The 19,038-nt window shown below is 35.7% G+C and overlaps 1 protein-coding gene across 2 annotated transcripts in view; it reads right to left on the reverse strand.

Moving 5' to 3' along the window:
- The window catches only part of EDIL3 (EGF like repeats and discoidin domains 3), a 397,168-nt gene that overhangs the window by 119,023 nt on the left and 259,107 nt on the right, over positions 1–19,038 (reverse strand). For both annotated transcript variants that reach the window (XM_055342305.1, XM_055342303.1), the window contains one exon: positions 13,635–13,816. In XM_055342305.1, coding sequence (XP_055198280.1) covers positions 13,635–13,816 — 182 coding nt within the window. The remainder of the gene's footprint in view (positions 1–13,634; positions 13,817–19,038) is intronic.

Genomic DNA, 19,038 nt, shown 5'->3' on the forward strand with positions numbered 1-19,038 from the left:
GGGGAGGCTGGACAAAAAGGTAATTCTTCTTTTGCTATGTCTGTCCACCTGAAATGCCTCTTTCATCTACTGGAACAATCTGAAAACTTATCTGCTCTGTAGGTCTCTTTAAATGAATCCCTTTGCACTTATAAGTAATACTTAAACATTATTATTATGGCATTAAAATATTCTGTCTTGGATCTAACACTGAATATGCTATCAGCAGACTTATATTAAGTATGATTTGGTTTGGCTGTGACAAAAACACAGCTTAATAGTGGCTTAAATAGGAAAGAACTTGGCTTCTCTCTTGTGTAAACATGTGGCTAGGAAGAAGGGGGCCGGTATATCAGAGCCCTGGGAACCTTTTATCTCGTGGCCACCGTAGGTAACCTTTATCTCATTGTCCAAAAAGATGGAAGCAACTGAATTCACAGCAGCAAATGGAGAAAGGGATGAAGGGGGCATGTGAGTGTTGTATCCTAAGGAAGGTTCCCAGAAACCACCATGCGACACTTTTGCTTATATGCCTTTGGCCACTTGTGAGACACGTGGCCACAGCTAGTGGAATAGGAGGTTGGGAAATATAGCCTAAAAGAACATATATTTATACAGAATATACTGAATCTTACAGAATTTAACTATCTGAGGTAAAATTCTTTCACCACTAATCCTCTTGCTACAGAAACATGAAAAACATATAGGGAGACAGTTAAAAGTTTTGGCTACAACTCTTAAATATTTGTTGGATATGTGAAAATGTACATATATTATTTATTATATAGCCAACATGTAACTAAACATCTATCATATAATCCTCATAACAATCCTAAGAGGCCACTCTCTCTCTCTCTCTGTGTATGTGTGTGTGTGTGTATAACTTGTATCTTAGAGTGGTTAAGTAATTGTATTCAAAATGACAGTGGCCAGTTGAATCCAGAACCATGGATCTCGAATACCATATTGCTTACCATAGAATAGAACTGCTAAGTGTCCATTGAGAGAAGAATGGAGAAAGATGTGGTATATATGTGGTATATACACATAATGGACTATTACTTAGCCATAAAAAGAATGAGATCTTGCCATTTGTGACTATATGGATGGACCCAGAGAGTATTATATGTTAAGCGTGTTAAGTGATTCAGAGAAAGAAAAATACCATATGATTTCATTTATATGTGGAATCCAAAAAACAAAACAAGTAAGCAAACAAACAAAATCAGAAACAGAGGCTTTTCTGTATTTCTAGTATATACAGAAAACAAACTGGTGGTGCTAGAGGGCAGAGGGTAGGGGAATGGAAAAAAAATAGGTGAAGGAGATTAAGAGGTACAAACTTCCAATTATAAAATAAATAAGTCACAGAGATGAAAAGTGCAAGGAATATAGTCAATGATATCGCAATAATGTCATATGGCATACGGTGACAGATGGTGGTTATGTTTATCATGGTGAACATTGTATAACATGTGGAATTATTGAATCACTATGTCATGCACCTAAAACTAATAGGACACTGTATGTCAATTATACTTAAATAATAAATTTTTTAAAAAAAGGAAAATAGAACTTTTATTTAGGATATTGATTATGACAACAAATATGTTCTTATTTATTAAAGATTTAGTCATAAGGATTGGTAAGAATACAAGTGAGCCAACAGATAGTGCCCCTATCCTCAAGAAGCTTACCTCATAAAATAATCTCCTATGCAGTCTTTATATATAAGCTGAGACAAGTGCTAGAGGAGAAAAGAACAAAATGCTATAGGAACATGTATTAGGAGAACCACATTTAGTTTGAGGTAAGGGGGGTGGTTAAGGCTTTCTTGAGAGGGTGGCATCTAGAACAACAGCTGGCCCATGGAAAATACTCAATGAATATATTACATGAATGAATTTATGAAATTAAATGGAGTTGGAGGTCACTTTCAAAGACTTTTTTCTAAGCCTGGGAAAGCAGAAGGGAGTACTCTTCAAAAAAGGCCCATGTGGCTGGAACTCACAGGGTAAATTCTCTACTCTTTGCAAAGCACGTGGTTAAGCATTGAATTGTTCACTGAATTAAATCAAAGAGCCTTTTCTCTCTCAAATGTCCACATAATGAAGTAGACAATTTCCACATAAGATAATTTAAAATGTTTTATCTACTTGGATAAGCTCCACATGAGCACAGAAAACTTGTCTATGGCCCACATGGCTCTCGGCAAATAGTAGCTGCTCAGTTAATACTAATTTATCTACAGAAGATCTGAAACTAACAAAAATATTCTGAAAAACATATTAGATAATGTGCTCTTCTTTCAACATTTCTGTACATCTTTCCAAATCTGGGTTAATGCTCCTAAGAAAAGGAAAGGTAAGATCCACTGGTAATGTTAAAATGTCTTATTTGTTTTTTTGTTCTGCATGATAATCACATTTCAGTTTAAGAGCTTCTTGAAAGCTGCTGTAATGTAAAAATACTGGCTTAGGTTGGGCTCCTGCTAGGAAAACTAAGTTACAAAAATCCACATCTACATCTGAAATTCAGCACTATACCTCTAACAGCACTAATGATAGTAATAAACTAAGGAGACCTGGGTTTAACACAGCTTTTTAAAATCTCAGAAATGAAAATATAGCCTATGTATTATGAATTCAGGAAAAAAATACTTCAAAGCTACTGAAGCATTAAAAATATAATAGATGCAAGAAATTTGAGAGCCCATTTAGAAAGAAAAGAGACCTTTATTATTTTTTTAAGGACCAAAAATCACAACAAGATAAAACAATCTACACTAAGTACATGAATGTTAGGCTGAAATAGCTGCTATTTTAATTAACTATATCAATTCTGGGGAAAACAGCAGCAGCCACAGAAGTAACATTAAAAACAAATACATGGAAAAAATGGAACCGACCTATGGTATGAAAATGAAACGTCCTGAACAAGGCATTAATGTAGAATGGCAACACTTATCAGAAGCTCAAAGTTCAGTTCTTTCCTTCCTGAGGGTCCTGCACAATGGTGCTCCCAGGTAAACTGCTGTCTTATAAACTGTTTGGATGGAAATGGAATTAGAAGAAAAAGAAGCTTTTACCATTTGGAGAAGATACTTCATTTTAGGGTTCCTACTGTCCCCTCAAATATCTATTTCAACTCTTAAGTGGATACCACCTTACCTCCCATTCCAGTAGGTGTGACCATGTGACTCACAAATGTCCAACGATGCCAAGTATCACATGTCAGTGGTGCCCACTTAATCTACTTCCAATGTCTGTACAGAGCAGCAAACTATCACTCTTCCAACTTTATCTTGGACACTGTTAGGATTTTCTCCAAGTAAATCAAACATTAAGACTCAAAATATATTCATCATTTTCCAACCATATCAACCTCTTTTTCTGATTTCGGTATTTCTTTTAATGGTACCAAAATCACGCTTAAGCTCAAAACCCTGGAGTTTATTTTTTCTCATTTCTTTTTCTTCCTCTTCTCCCCTACACACAATTGAATCATCAGTGCTGCACCCTCAAGCCCTCTTACAATTTAATCTTCTATTTTTATTTCAACAGCTGCTAGTGTAATATAGGTTCTCCTTGGGCAGTTAGCTATAAAAGCCTCCTAACTGGTAAGCTTGCTTCTAGGCTTGTCTCTGCATTAAGCATGATGTTTACTCGATGAAATTTTACTAACTACCTCTTAAACACTCAGCATTGTGTTGGGTACTCATAATACATCCCACCGACAGGTCGTCTTCCTGAATTCGAGTTCTGACAGTGTCAACACCCTGCTGAAAACCTACAATAACTATCAAGTGCCTCATTGGACACTGATGTATTTTTTCATTTTGGTGTCTGCAGAGGTAAGACTTGCATCTTCCTATTCCCCTACATCTACCCATCTTTTCAGAAAAGAGCAGTCCCTGATGTACCTTGTGCTCCTTCCATTTCCCTTATGACTTTGTTAATTCTGTTCTCTCTCTGGAATAACTTCCTTAACACCATCCTCAAAAATGGTGAATAGGCTAAATTCACCTTTAATAATTAAAATGTAAATGGCTTTTTTGATGTTTTCATTATATTCTGGTTGCACAGAAAATAAATAGTTCTTCCTTAGAGACTCCTGAGACCCAGCTGAGGATTTAACAATAAAACATTTAAAGCCTGGTCTTATAGGGTTGTGGATATTTTTATAATCCTTTTACTATTTAATTATGACTTAATTATTGAAGGCTTCATGTTACAGACAAAAATCCTTTGAAAACAATTAAGCATTACTGTATCTAGTTCATGGAAGAAAGGAGGTTCTACTCATGGCAGACATTGATACAGACAGATTAAAACTAAAATAGCACCAAAACAGCTTAGGTAGTAAGATCTTGAATTTGTGATGTCTTGGTGCCATCCATTCCTTTAAAATGTTTCACACCAATGTCTCACTTTGAAGAGCAATATATTGTTCGCCAATATCTTAATTTACTCAAGTTGATTATAATATTGAAAGGAGCACATCAGAGAACCTGGGTGGCTCAGTGGTTGAGCACCTGCCTTTGGCCCAGGGTGTGATCCTGGAGTCCCGGGATCGAGTCCCACATCGGGCTCCCTGCATGGAGCCTGCTTCTCCCTCTGCCGGTGTCTCTCTGTGTGTGTCTCTCTGTGTGTCTCTCATGAATAAATAAATAAAATCTTTTAAAAAAATAAAGGGGCACATCCAATGGGAAGTATGTCACACACACTAAGTCTACTGTGAGCTCCATTAGGATAGTGATTACTACTTTTTCCCTCCAAATCACCAATATCAAAATCTACCAGCAGTGTCTGCTCATTGTGTGGTGCCCCAGATCCCAGTTCTGATCCACTAATTCAGAAACTCAAAGGGTGAAGACTCTTTTTAAACAGCTCTCCAGGTCACTTTTATGTAGGTGGATTTTGGGAACTGCTGCCCTGAGCTAGAGGTGGATTGCTTGTTTATGGGCAAATATAAATTTTATAGGATGCAACAGGCACTTCATAAAGCCCAAGAAAATGCTAGACTCCCTCATGCCCACTACAAGTGCCCATCCCTTCTTCAAAAAAAGGGAAAAGAGAACTTTCTAGAGCTGTCAAAGAAAGGATAGCACAGAGGTTATAAGTGGTTTGGCGCTGGCCTCACACAAACTGCCTGTGTTTAAATCCCAAAGCATGCAACTTACTACTTTAGTGAGTTTGGACAGCTTACTTTTTCATGCCTAGATTTCCCCATCTGAACAATGGGGACAAGAACAATACCAATTATCTGGAAATGCACAGTCAAAATATGTAAAGCAATTGTAACAATTCACAGTGGTAGCTGCTAAATTATTTAAAGCTAAATATAACGCTATTGCTAATGAGACTCCCTTGCAACCCAAGTCTAGGTGAATATAGTCATTTTTTTTCTGCACTTGTCTAACCACATTCAGTTCTTTTTAAACAACAAACTCCCCCAAACCAAAACATTTTCAAATTAATTACTGTATCAAGAAAATAAAGCTTTCAGCATCAGGCTAGGTGGCACTATGTTTGGTAGCATTTTCAAAACAAGGGGGTTTTCAGTAAGGCGTTGGGGCGGAACAAATTTGTTCAGTGTCTACAGTGGAAATAAGGGATTCCTTCAGCTCAATCCAAACAGTAATCCTCCTGGTTCACAGAAGATAAACATCAAGAGACAATCAAACCTTTAGCTCAGACTCTCGCTTTTTCCCCTGCTTTTCTGCATTTCTCACCTCTGGGGACTCGGGACAGGCTGCCAGCAGACCCTCTATGCCCTTACCCTATTAGGAAGAATTATTGCATTGGATGCAGGAGCTGAATCTAATTCATAAGCAGCATTTACCATAGGCAATTCTCACGAGCCGGTTTAACACCTTGGGTGAAGTTGGATTCACAATCACAGGATTATGAGGCGTGCATCAAGCAATGTAAGAGAAAAGTTACAAAAAGAAACCCTGAAAGATGACTGGAACTCAGAGTGTCACCCTCCCTTAGTCCTAAGTGCCCAGAAACTAGAAGAGACAGCCGAGAGGCTGACTAGATGGCTATGTGGAGAGAGATGAAGAGGGAACTGGCATTAAGTTTGCCATGAATGTGATCAGGGTACACTGTAAAACCAGAGATTCTAAACTTTGGAGTCACTATTTTCAATTAATTCAGATTAACTCTAGTTCACTCTTAACAGTACCTTAAACTAAAAAGTCATCCTGGTAGTAGTCACAAGATAATGGGAACTGAGTGAACTACAAGGCACTTAACCTTCATAAATGCAAAAGTTAAGCTGGAAATGTTTCCCTCATGGCCAAAGCATGTAGCAAATACAATGAAACGGTTTTTCTATAAGGGTAGTACATGGAATCAGCTACTCAGAGTTTAACAGATGTTAAAAACCGTGTTAAAACAATTCCCTTTAGGGGATCCCTGGGTGACTCAGCGGTTTAGCGCTTGCCTTCAGCCCAGGGCCTGATCCTGGAGTTCCAGGATCCAGTCCCACCTCGGGCTCCCAGCATGGAGCCTGCTTCTCCCTCTGCCTGTCTCTCTCTGTCTCTCATGAATAAATAAATAAAATCTTTAAAAATAATTCCCTGTAAACCTTTACATTCTATACTTTATGAATGATAGTAATAAGGCATAGTTTGTATGTTTTTGACATTCCCGCAGGGGTAAAAATTACAAATTACATAAGCTAAAAAGATACTAGTATTTTAAAAGCTTATTTTACTACGGCAAATTAATCTTAGAGAAGATTTGGTTACTTTTTTTTTTTAAAGATTTTATTTATTTATTCATGAGAGACATGGATAGAGGCAGCGACACATGCAGGGAGCCTGACATGGGACTTGATCCTGGGACTCCAGGATCATGCTCTGCGCTGAAGGCAGATGCTCAACCGCTGAGCCACCCAGGAGTCCCAAGATTTGGTTACCTTAACAGCAGTATTGTATAAAGTTTCAAATCCCTGTGTGAATATAATAACAAATTTATAAAAATGTGCAAGAGGCTAAAACAAACATTTGATATTTAGTTTGTTTCAGGAAAAACTTAAATGGGATACGAGAAGACGAACATTTTGGTGTTTGGTATTTGTGGCTTAATGTGCAGACTTCCTAGAGAACATCTTACAAATATTACCCATGTCTATCTAGTGTTGTTTATAAAGGTGGGTTTGCAGCAATTACAGAGAAAGGTACAGGTCATGAGGATTAACAGAAATTCTGATTCCTGTGCTGCCCAGATGGGTGTGACATTCCCTATTCTGTGGATAGACACACCACATATGGCACCAAGGAATTGTGCTAAGATGGCACAGCTCAAATGAAAATTTATAACATCTGAACATGGAGAGTGAAGTGAGTTGCTAGGGCATTCTCTGTACCACTCGGTATGGTATGATTACCACGCAAACACAGGCTATCTCTCTTCCACTTATTTTGTTCAATAATCTCTATTTTATCTGTGTGTATCTGTTTTTTGTTTGCTTGTTTTGCTTGGTTTTGTTTTTTTACTCAAGGTGCTATGGAAATAGATTTAAACTAGGTGTAATTTCTACTCTCAAGTGGCTTACAGTATAGGAAGAGAGAGAAAAGTAAACAGTGACCATAGAGAATGTTAGATGCTAGTGACTAACATATATAATTGGCAGAGTGAGAAAAAAGGACAGTGCTGTCACTTTTTTTTTTTTGTTAAGATTCATTTGTGTTAGAGAGAGAGAGAGAGAGAGAGAGAGAGAGAGAGAGAGAATGCAGCGTGAGGAGGGGCAGTTGGAGAGAAAAGGAAAATTGCAAGCAGACTCCCCCACCAGGCGTGGAGCTGACACAGGGCTCGATCTCATGACCCTCAATCTCATGACCTTGAGATCATGACCTGAGCCGAAACCAAGAGTCAGTTGCTTCACTGACTGAGCCACCAAGGTGCCCACAGTGTGGTCACTTTTATTATTGGAGATAAAGAGCAGAAATGCCAGGAATCACTTTATTACAGAATGGAATGAACGGTCTGAATCAAACGAAGCCTAGTAGATGGTCAGTAGATAGAGCAGGAAGGGTCTGGGCCTAAGCGCAGCAGCAGGAAACAGCCAGATGAAGCTGTGGAACAGCAAGAAATCCAGGTCAATGAGGCCCTGGGTGCTGAAAGTAGGAGAGGAAGTAGCTTAGAGCAAAGAGAAGAGATTCCAGATACAGATTTCAAATTAGAGAACAAATGTCATATGGTTAATCATATACTTCATAGCTCATAGTATCTGGAGTGACGATCCAACATACATGCTTTAAAGCCCATCAGAAAGCAATATGTATTAGTATTATTAAAAATGTCATAAATAACCAAATAAATAGACTAGATATATTATAGAAATAATATAGATATATTATTTTTCAGATACATCAAATCATTTTTCCTTAACGCTTAGTATCTTTTTGTTTTTAAAAATTTCTTAAAAAGTAACATTTTTTTTTTAAAACACACACTGTGTATGAAAGGTTAATTGTAATAAACAACTTAAGGAAAAATTGCAATTTTCCATCTAGGATTACTGTTTATGAAAAGAAATCACTGAAAGCAGCAGCATATTAATGTTCAGATGTCATTAGCCTTAGAGAGGTGTTTAGTATGGATGGTAGTGTACTTGAGAAAGTAGCTTTTTTAAGGGAAAAAATAGACTAAAACATTTTCTACTTGAATGAAGACGTAGTAAGGATGGATTAGATTCTATGTAATTCAGTTTCTGTAACTAGAAAACAACCAGAAAATGAAAGAAAAAAATCTACTTCTTAAAATCTACGTCTTTAAAAATGGTTTTCATATCTCAAGGAGCTCCAGCTGTCTGTAAGTACCAAAGAGTTTTCACACACATTATGTCATTTTGAAATGGCATAGATGATTATTCTGGTTCTTTCTTTTTTGCAGCATTTTCAACTCACTGTTCACAAAGATTAAAAATAACAAACAACAACAACAAAAACAAAAAATCCAACCATGTGTAGAATGTGTACTCAGAAATGTGAGTCTGTAATTCAACTTGTGCTCACATAATTCTCATTTGGGCCCATATACTCTGCATTAACTATTATTTTCTTTGAAATATAAAAGACAAGGGATCTTGCTTTGAGATAGATATTTTACATTTTACAACAGCCAAGAATCTAAGCCATTTAGGAACAGTAGTTGCTGAAAATTCTTAAAAGATTTTATGACTAATGAATAATACTTGTTAGGAATTGCTGCTAAAACTGGGTGCACTTCTGACTAGGATATCTAACAATCTGCCTCCATCTAGTTCAGAGAACTTTTGTGGGTGACATATTTCTCATTATCCTTCTTCATTTTTCCTCACCATTCTTTCCTCTCCTTCTACCCATACTGTTATCACAAATGTTAGTTCCAATGACAAAGTGCCCAGATCATCATGCAAAAGGGGTATTTTAATTTTATTTATTTTAAAATATATCTTGGGGAGTCCAAATCCAGGCTTTATAGGCTGATTAGACATCTTTTTTCAGTGTAGTCTGAGGACCTGCAGTAGGTCTGAGAGGAAATCCAGAAGTTTCTATTTTTACCCAGTGGCCCAAAAGATTCCTATACACACTAAAGTTTCAGAAGTAACTCTCTCCCTGCACAAAAACTCTGTGGCATATTAAAAAGGAACATATTAAGATCATATTCAAATTTTTTGAAAAAGTGATTAATTATTTAAAAAGGAAAGATCAAAGCCTATTTTTCTCAGTGATAAAATACTTGGATTGACACTACTGGTAAGTTAACTTTCAAAGGAAAATTATGGCTTCACTTTGGTATACCCATCAAACAGGTCAGCATGTAATGATACAGCTACATAATACCTAGTATAACGGCAATTCCTCTCCTTAAGTTCTATAAATATTATGCTAAATATTAAGCTTTTAAATTTGATGAAAGTTTTGCTAGAATAGGCTGTTCAAATATAATAAAATATGATTCAGATAAAATGGTTAGCAGATGATGTAAGACCAGGGTAAATATCATATATTGTCGTATTTACCTTGTTTACTTTTCTATATCCTAGATTCAGAACATCTTGTGTTTGTTTCTTCTTTTAGAGATTTGTTTATTTTAGAGACAGAGAGCAAAAGCAGGGGGAGAGGCAGAGAGAGAGGGAGAGAATTTCCAAGCAGACTCCTTGCTAAGCACAGTCTGACATGGGACTCAATGTGGGGCTCAAGCCCAGGACCCTGCAATCATGACCTATGCCAAAATCCGGAGTCAGCCATTTAACCAACTGGCCACCCAGGTGCCCCTAGATTCAGAATATCTTGAAAGAAAGTGCTGTCTTTCTTCTAGTGCCTAGTAGAGCAGAGACTACAGAAGACATGTTCATTTAGTAAATGTTTGTTGATGGATGAATAAATGGATGGCTGGAAATTCTCTCTAGAATGCATATACATAAATCACCTCAGAAATTCAAGAAATAGTATTTTACTATATATATCTATAAAAGAAAGGTAATGAATATAAAAGGATTATCTTTAAAAATAAATAACAAACATCCATTTTCAGACTTTAGTCAGTTAGTAAAGTACCCAGAAAATTTATTTTTATTTATTTATTTATTTATTTTTTTAAAATTTTTATTTACTTAGGATAGTCACAGAGAGAGAGAGAGAGAGGCAGAGACACAGGCAGAGGGAGAAGCAGGCTCCATGCACTGGGATGTGGGATTCGATCCCGGGTCTCCAGGATCGCGCCCTGGGCCAAAGGCAGGCGCCAAACTGCTGCGCCACTCAGGGATCCCTACCCAGAAAATTTAAATAAGCTTATACATTTTTATGTAAGATAACCCAAAACATATTTCTATAGGTGTACAAAGTTACTATTTCTAAGACATCTGTCAGAAAGAGAAATTGACATTACAAGATCCTAATGAACTAGTCCATGTTCAATGTGGTAGCTATTTATTAGTCAGGAAAAAAAAAAGTAGGTAAAGAATATAAGGTCAGAAAAACTTGAAAATGGGGAGAAAAAGGTTTTGTTTAACTGTATTTATTTCACTAACCCTTTAAATCCAAAACCAATTATAAACATTGTGGTGCTCTCAATAATTTTCCACTGTGTGTGTAAATTTGAAATGGCAATTTCAATTTTTATTTCACCAAGACAAGGAAGAAAATGGAATTGAATACTAATTAGTATATGTGTGTCATACACCTGAAAGATTAGGGGAATACTGTGCTCATTATAAGTGAGTTTAAGCAAAGTACTCAAATGTTTCATTTGAAGTATGAATATAAACAAAAGAATTAAGTGACAAGGGAAATTAATAATGCTCAGACAGAAAATTGAGTACATGAGTAGACTTTCCAGAGCCTCTTAGATATGATTTTCCTTTAAGAAAGGGATACACTTTTCTTTTAAACAAATAACTTAGAAAATAAGACTTTATTAAAGAATACTGTAACATAACATAATAACTTTGAACATAAACTCAGAATACTTATTAAATGACAATTGAGAGTTTTCAGCCTTTCTTCATTGTACACAAGGCTTTTTCATTTAATATAAAAGCCTTTTTTATTTACTTATATTGCTTTTCTCTGAAAGTTCATTATCATCGTAAGACTAAAGTAGAATAACAATAAAAAAAAGAATAATGAAAGATCCTCTTAAAAGTAAAAGAGGTATTTAATTATTCTACCTAAGAGCTAATAGGGTATATTTAGTTGAGATTTCTCTAAGAGTCAACCAATGTCCTGTTCCATTGAGGTTATTTCTACCTATAATTACTGGGATAAAGAGAACTCAAAGTGAATTTGTACTTTGAAAGGCAGAATGATGCGTAAGTGAAGTAGGCAATGAAAGGGACAAAGTGAGTGAAAAGTCAGGACATGAAACATTTATAAGGTGTTTCTCAGAGAAAACAACTGTAAAAGTATGTTATCTATGGTTTATCAAAACATGGCAATGAGCAAAGTTCGCAAACATCATTTGCCAAACTGAAACCCTGACGCAATCTTGCGACATCATCTCACCTCGTTCTGCAATTTCTGCTATGAATCTTAATTTTTATAGTTTTATCGTGGTTGCAATCCCCAAAATGAATTTCATAACAGTTCACTAGGGCGATTTAAAAAACTGGTGCCTGCAATGATTTTTAACAATTTTATTGTGAAGCATTTTTTTGTTGTTCTACATCAATTTTAGACCTTAATTTTATATTCATTCCTCTGGGATCAAAATTGTATAGATATGCCATGTCCACTATCTGGAATTCTCTTTGCACATGAAGCTAAAGATTAGAAACATCAAGTGTAATTTAAGAAGCAATTTCTCCAAGTGCATGCAAAAACAAACTCATAAGACAAAACAATATCAGGTAGCCACATGGAGCCATATAGATAAAAGAAATGTATATAGGTAGGATATATAAAAATTTGTAAGAAATTTGAACAAAGGAAATATCTGAAGGAGATTTTGGCCCAGTTCCTAAAGTAAGGAACTCCTGGTATTTGTCCATAAATCAATTTCTCATTCTATTAAATTCCTGTAAAGCAATTCCTGCACATTGCACCTAATAATGTCAAATCACGGATTTCTGCATTAAAAATTATCCCTGACTCAAAATATACAGTAAACAAAATAGCTCAACTACTTAAATCAGAATTCTGTAATAGCTCCCTGGAATAAGCCCCAAAACTTTGAGTATGGATGAATCTTTATACATACATAATGCACACACTTATTTAAACATGTATACAAGTCATGATTTTCTATATGGTGTTCCCCAGATTCTCACCTAGCATCTTTGATCACGCTGTTCCATAGACTTTTAGTCTCTATTAAAAGCCATTTTCTAAGGCCTACCTAAAAAGCTATTCTCCCATAAGGCTTTTTCATGATAATTAATTATGTTTTCCACTAAACCCATCGTAAACTGGGTTTTCCTTCTCTTTACCACACATCAGTGACTTGTTAGATGTTATTAACGTGCTCTTCCTATCAGGGGTATCATCTTTCACAGAAATCATGGTTTAATCACCTTTTCTGTCCTCCTAATATGTAGTTTACTATCTCACTTCAGCTAAGTGGAAGTGTTGAACTGGATAAAATAGAAGTTTCTAGTATTACTGCTATCCACCCATTTTAGGGAAATCACTATCTTAGTATATCATGTTTTTTTCTCTCTTTGAAAAAAAAAAGCTGGCTAATGATAATAAACAAAACAGTATGAAATGAAACAATTATTGAAAGAAGGTGCTGAGGACATTTGAGGTATTCTTATAACCTACTATATAATTTACATTCTTTGCGTGCATGTGAAACCAATCCAGTGACAGAGAAAGAAAAGATGTGATTTTTATTTTTCTCAAGTGTCAAAAGTTGCTGCTAAATGTTAACACTAATGAACATATGGCATATGTAAAAACCTCCTTCTTTGATATGTACCTTAAAAGAGTAATATTTACAGTCCAAGAATTTCAACATTTTTAACCCTCTTAACATACTTTTTCAGTCAATGTACATATATCCCACGGTTTCAGATTTTATACCCAATTTGGACTCAACAAAATCATTCTGTCCTTCGTGACCATGAAGAAAAGTCACCCTTTGGGTTCTGACTTGTATTCTTTCTGAAATGATTCTGGTCATTTCTTGGTAGTCCCCTTGTCCCATCCCATGTGTTACCTGAATCCATGGCCATCTGTCATTTTCTGCAGCTGTCCATGCATTTATAAGCCCCTTCTTATTGAGACGTGCATAGTAGGGATACCATTTCTGGAGTCCAAAAAGAGCTCGGTGAGTAGAGGAAGCTGTGATTTGCTGATTTGATATGATTCCACCTTCAATTCCCAATGGGCCCGAGCATTCTGGAAACAAATGAGGGAAAAATGTGAATGTATCAGAAATAATTCACTCCTGAAATGTGGCTTTTAGATTTGATAAGAGATATCTTAAAAATAAACTTAATTTGTATCATCATGCCTTTTGAGCTCCACTTTCTTTGCAGATCTGTCATTGATCTCCACATGAAGAAAATAATTCTTTCTTCTGCGTTGAAGGTGGCACTTAATGGATACTGTCCTTCTGCATTATAATTGTGCATTATGCACTGTCATTCCTTGGCTGTTGATCATATCAACAAAAGTGTAATGCCCTTAGAGGGACTATCTCATATTTTATATTTTCAGAAATTAGCATACCTTTTAAATTTTAAGCCCTCAGTAAATATCCTTGATCTATGTTTTCTTGACTAGTCTACATCTGAGTTTTGTGTCAAAATCATTTTCATACTGACTTAGCATTTCTCATTACTATAAATTTTTTGACTTAAATTTTTATAAACCTCATCAGGTATATTACCAACAAAAAGGGCAATGTGTAAATCTGTCAACATTTGATAATAATAACTTGTAATGCTAAAAGTAATAGAAAACATGTAGACAAATTATTTTAATAAAGTAAGCAGGTAAACTCTGACATTATACATAACTTATGTACACTAATAAGTAAATCAAGATATTAAAATATTTATATTTTAATATTTTAAATTCAAAATTTAGAACTATACAGATAGGTATTTTGTGCTTACATTTTAATTCTTTTTTAAAATTTTTCTTGACATTTGCAACTTGAACACTTATGAAAAATTCCTTAATAAAATTGTAAAGTTCTAACATCAAGGCATAATATAATTCAAATGTATTCCCAGATATTAAGTGCATTTAGATTTTAAAATTAGAAATGGAGGCAAATGCATCTAAAAAGCACATATATTTTTATATATCTGAATGTCTTATTTCATAAAAGTTCACCACAAACTAGATTTTTTAAAATTCAGTTTTGAAAATTCAGAATAAGTAACATTATGATAAAATGAAAATTAATACCTAGTTTTCTTAATTTCAGTTATAAATTTAATACTCAACTTTTTGTCAAATTAAATTTGTATAATATGACAATCTTGTTATAAAATATGGTATAGTAATTTGTCAGAATGCCTAAAAATATGAAAGGAGCACACTGTATTTATTAATTATCAGTATATATAAGTCAACTTGGTCAGTGATTGTCACCGAGCATATTTTGGATTTTTTTTAAAGATTTTATTTATTTATTAATGAGAGAAACATACAGAGAGAGAGAGAGAGGCAGAGACACAGGCAGAGGGAGAAGCAGGCTCCATGTAGGGAGCCTGATGCGGACCCGATCCCGGGACTCCAGGATCACACCCTGGGCCAAAGGCAGGTGCTAAACTGCTGAGCCACCCAGGGATCCCCATATTTTGGATTTTAATTAATACTGAAGCTCAGGGATCCCTGGGTGGCACAGCGGTTTGGCTCCTGCCTTTGGCCCAGGGCGTGATCCTGGAGACCTGGGATCGAATCCCACGTCGGGCTCCCGGTGCATGGAGCCTGCTTCTCCCTCTGCCTGTGTCTCTGCCTCTCTCTCTCTCTCACTGTTTCTCTCTGTGTGACTATCATAAAAAAAAAAATACTGAAGCCCAATATATGTCAGCATTAAATGTTTACACTTAGATTGAGGATGGAAATATGAAAGAAAGAATTTTGCAGTTGGATTAAAATATTTTAAAAAGTTACAAAGATGTTTCTCATTGGTAATCATTCTTTTATTAAGCACAAACATGTTTCTCTTTTCTATTTCATCCTCAGAGAATAAGTAGTTCTAATCACATTAACTACTAATATTTCTCCAAGGCTTTAAAATCTTGAAACACTTTTTATAAAATGGATGGAATTATGTGGATAAGTAATCATCTTAATCAGACTTTATTAGTGAAGATGGCATTAGTACAGCAAAAAATTGCATCTTTGTAATTGATTACTGATAAATTTACCTTTAGGAAGATGCACTATATTACTCTGAAGTCATTTAATTAAGAAACCATACATTTTAAGAATTGCAGTATTAGGATAGATAATAATCTGATTTTACCTTTCAGAAAAAAATAACCTTAAAAAACTCAGATGTTGAGCCTCTGGATTCTTGTTTTGCTTTCCATTTAAACTTCAAGATCTTTACAGACTTCATAAAAGCACTGAGACTTTCATGATGATACTTTGATTTTAGACAACCACAGAAGGCTGGCTTTTTAAGAATATTGCCATTAAAGGAGTCTGAAGCATTCTTGTCCTTGATTTGTGCAATGTTTGGATGGGAAAATGCAGCAGGCAGAGACTATTTATTGTAGGCCAGTCAGTAGAGCAGCAGAGCCAGAGAGCCAGCTTTAATTTAATTTAATTTAGTTTAATGCATTAATTAAACTACATGATAGGCTTAGAAAGAACTCTATACCATTTAGGTGTGTACTTCTAAAGACCTTATGCTGAACTGGACATTCTCACCAAATCTGCAATCATTTTAAAAGAGAGAGATTAGACCTCACGCCACACTATTCAGTTAATCTACTCCATTGGTATGCTTAAACCTACCAATCTCCACTTATTAACTAACATGTCAGCAAACATAGCGGCCATGGACTGTTGCCTTATTGGATAAGTCAAATACTAATGAGCAATTAAAAAATATGTTTGTGTGTATATACATATACCTATATATTTTTTACTTTGCCATACAACTCCCAATCTTTGTTATGCCCTTACTTACACATTCATTCAAACAAAACATAATTCAAAAAATATAAAGTAACATGTTGTATTTTTATAGGGCTTCACAGCTTACAAGTATTTTTACATGAGCTATCTTATTGCTGTGATGCCAAATATATTAGTATTTCTTTTCTCAGTATTCAATTCCACATTTTTTAAAAAATAAGGTTTTACAACATTCACTCACATACTCTATGTTGCCAATCAGTAAAGCCCACCAGGGGAAACATGATTATGTGTGGGGTTTTTGAATGAAGCATGCATCTGTGAAGTATCAGCTTACTTCCTTACTGTCTAGTGGGCCTCAGTTTTTCTTATTTTAAATATTGGGGTTGTATTTGCAATGACGTGAATAGAGCTAGAGTGTATTATGCTAAGTGAGATATGTCAGTCAGAGAAAGACAAATTCCATATGATTTCACTCATATGTGGAGCTTAAGAAACAAAACAGATGAACGCATGGGAAGTGAAAGAGAGAGAGGGGGAGATTGAGGTAAGCAAACCATAAGAGACTCTTAACAATAGAGAACAAACTAAGGGTTGATGAAAGTAGGTGGGTGGGGGGTGGGCTAAAATGGGTGATGGGCATTCAGGAGGGCTCTTGTTATGGTGAGCAATGGCTGTTGTATGTAAGTGATGAATCACAGAATTCTACTCCTGAAACCAATAGTGCTCTGTATGTTAACTAACTAGAATTTACATTAAAATTTGAAAAAAAAATAGTGGTTATGATGACACCCTAATTCATCAGCTGAGGTTACAAGAGGTAAAAAAGTGTTTTTCCTCTGTAACTATAAATTAAAAAAAAAAAAAAAGAATGAGCTTGGTTCTCTACAGTCACTTGCATGTTTCTCTTTAGAGCATCCTATTGAGGTGTTCCTGGACTTTGAGCTCCTCTGGAGTAGTCTCTGGGTCTTACACAGTGCTGAACCCTTAGGTGCTCATGGTGGTTTGCACACAGGAAGAGTTTAAATAATATATGAAACATGTTGGTATCGGGGGCTATTTTTTTCTAAACAGTAAACTAATACGCAATTCCAAAGCTTATACTTTATTTCACACTGAAAGCTGTCACCACAGCAGCTCTTCTTCACTAATCATTTGGATCACAATCAAATGGTTGTCATCATAATAAAAAGTTCAAAATCCAATTTCCTTTTGCCTGTGCTATGCACTTCCCCAACGTCCTATTAAATTCCACAGTTATAAAAACCAATGAAGGAGTTGCAATTCAGAATGCAAATGATTATACACCTAAGAGTAAGTGACCTTAAGCAGAGAACAATACGATGCTTAAAAGAAAGATAATATGGAGATATATGCTGTCATCACTATCAACAAATAGGGATCAGACATGGAATAATAACTGATGAACAACATATTAGATGAGCATTCTGGGGCATCTGGGTGACTCAGCAGTTCAGTTGCCTGACTTTGGCTCAGGTCGTGACCCCGGGGTCCTGGATCAAGTCCTGTATGGACTCCCTGCAAGGAGCCTGCTTCTCCCTCTGCCTATGTCTCTAGCACTCTCTGTGTCTCTCATGAATAAATAAATAAAATCTTAAAAAAAAAAAAGGATGAGTATTCTGAAGTTTGAAAAGAGCATCCACATGTACTTTCTCAAATCATCAAAATATGATTGAAGAAAAAAAAGGGTAACTAACCACACTTATTTCACCAATGGGGAAACTGGTGAGAAGGGAAGTTAAACTGGTGAAAGATGAGTGCAGGATTGAAGCCAATTCTCCATTTCACAAATAAAATAATATCAATTGATAGAGTGAAGAGCTCAATAATTCTTCAAAAACTGAACCTGGATTTTTTTTTTCTGCTGTAATTTTATATGGGGGTTGTGTACTCATACCAGGAGAGAGAATAAGAAATTAACACGAGGGAAACATGTAGAATGTCACTAGTGGCATTCAGGATATACCAGAGCTTTCCCAAAGGGGGATATATTAAAACAATGGGTGACAGTTGATGGCAGTGAGTCAGAGAAGTAAACATTGAGGTTTTGTGGTGGTCTGTGTCACATAAGGTGTTAAAAAAATGAACTTGCTACCATTATTGGCCTATATACTGCTTATCTAATACGGATAGGCTAATTCAGCTCCAACTAATTGACCTCTCACTATGTGCCCATCCATCCATCAGTCCTCCACTTAATTTGGATTTGAAAAATGCATAGTTATTAAAGACTTACTATATACTAGGGACTTTCCTAGGCAGTGGCAATACAGGATGAACAAGGTAGAAAAGGCCTCCAGGCCTCAGCCCTCAGAGAGTTCAGGTTCATTAGTGGGGAGAAAACCTGTAAACAAACACTTGAATAAATAAGAAATAGCATAGAGCTATAAGTAAAGAGAAAAAAAAAGATAGGTGAAACAAGTGAAAGGGTGTCAGGTGATCAGAGAGGGCCTTTTTGAGAGGTGACACTAAATCTAATCTCTTGAGGAGTGAGA

This window comes from Nyctereutes procyonoides, unplaced genomic scaffold (assembly GCF_905146905.1).
Source record: "Nyctereutes procyonoides isolate TBG_1078 unplaced genomic scaffold, NYPRO_anot_genome, whole genome shotgun sequence".
Taxonomy (NCBI): Eukaryota; Metazoa; Chordata; class Mammalia; order Carnivora; family Canidae; genus Nyctereutes; species Nyctereutes procyonoides.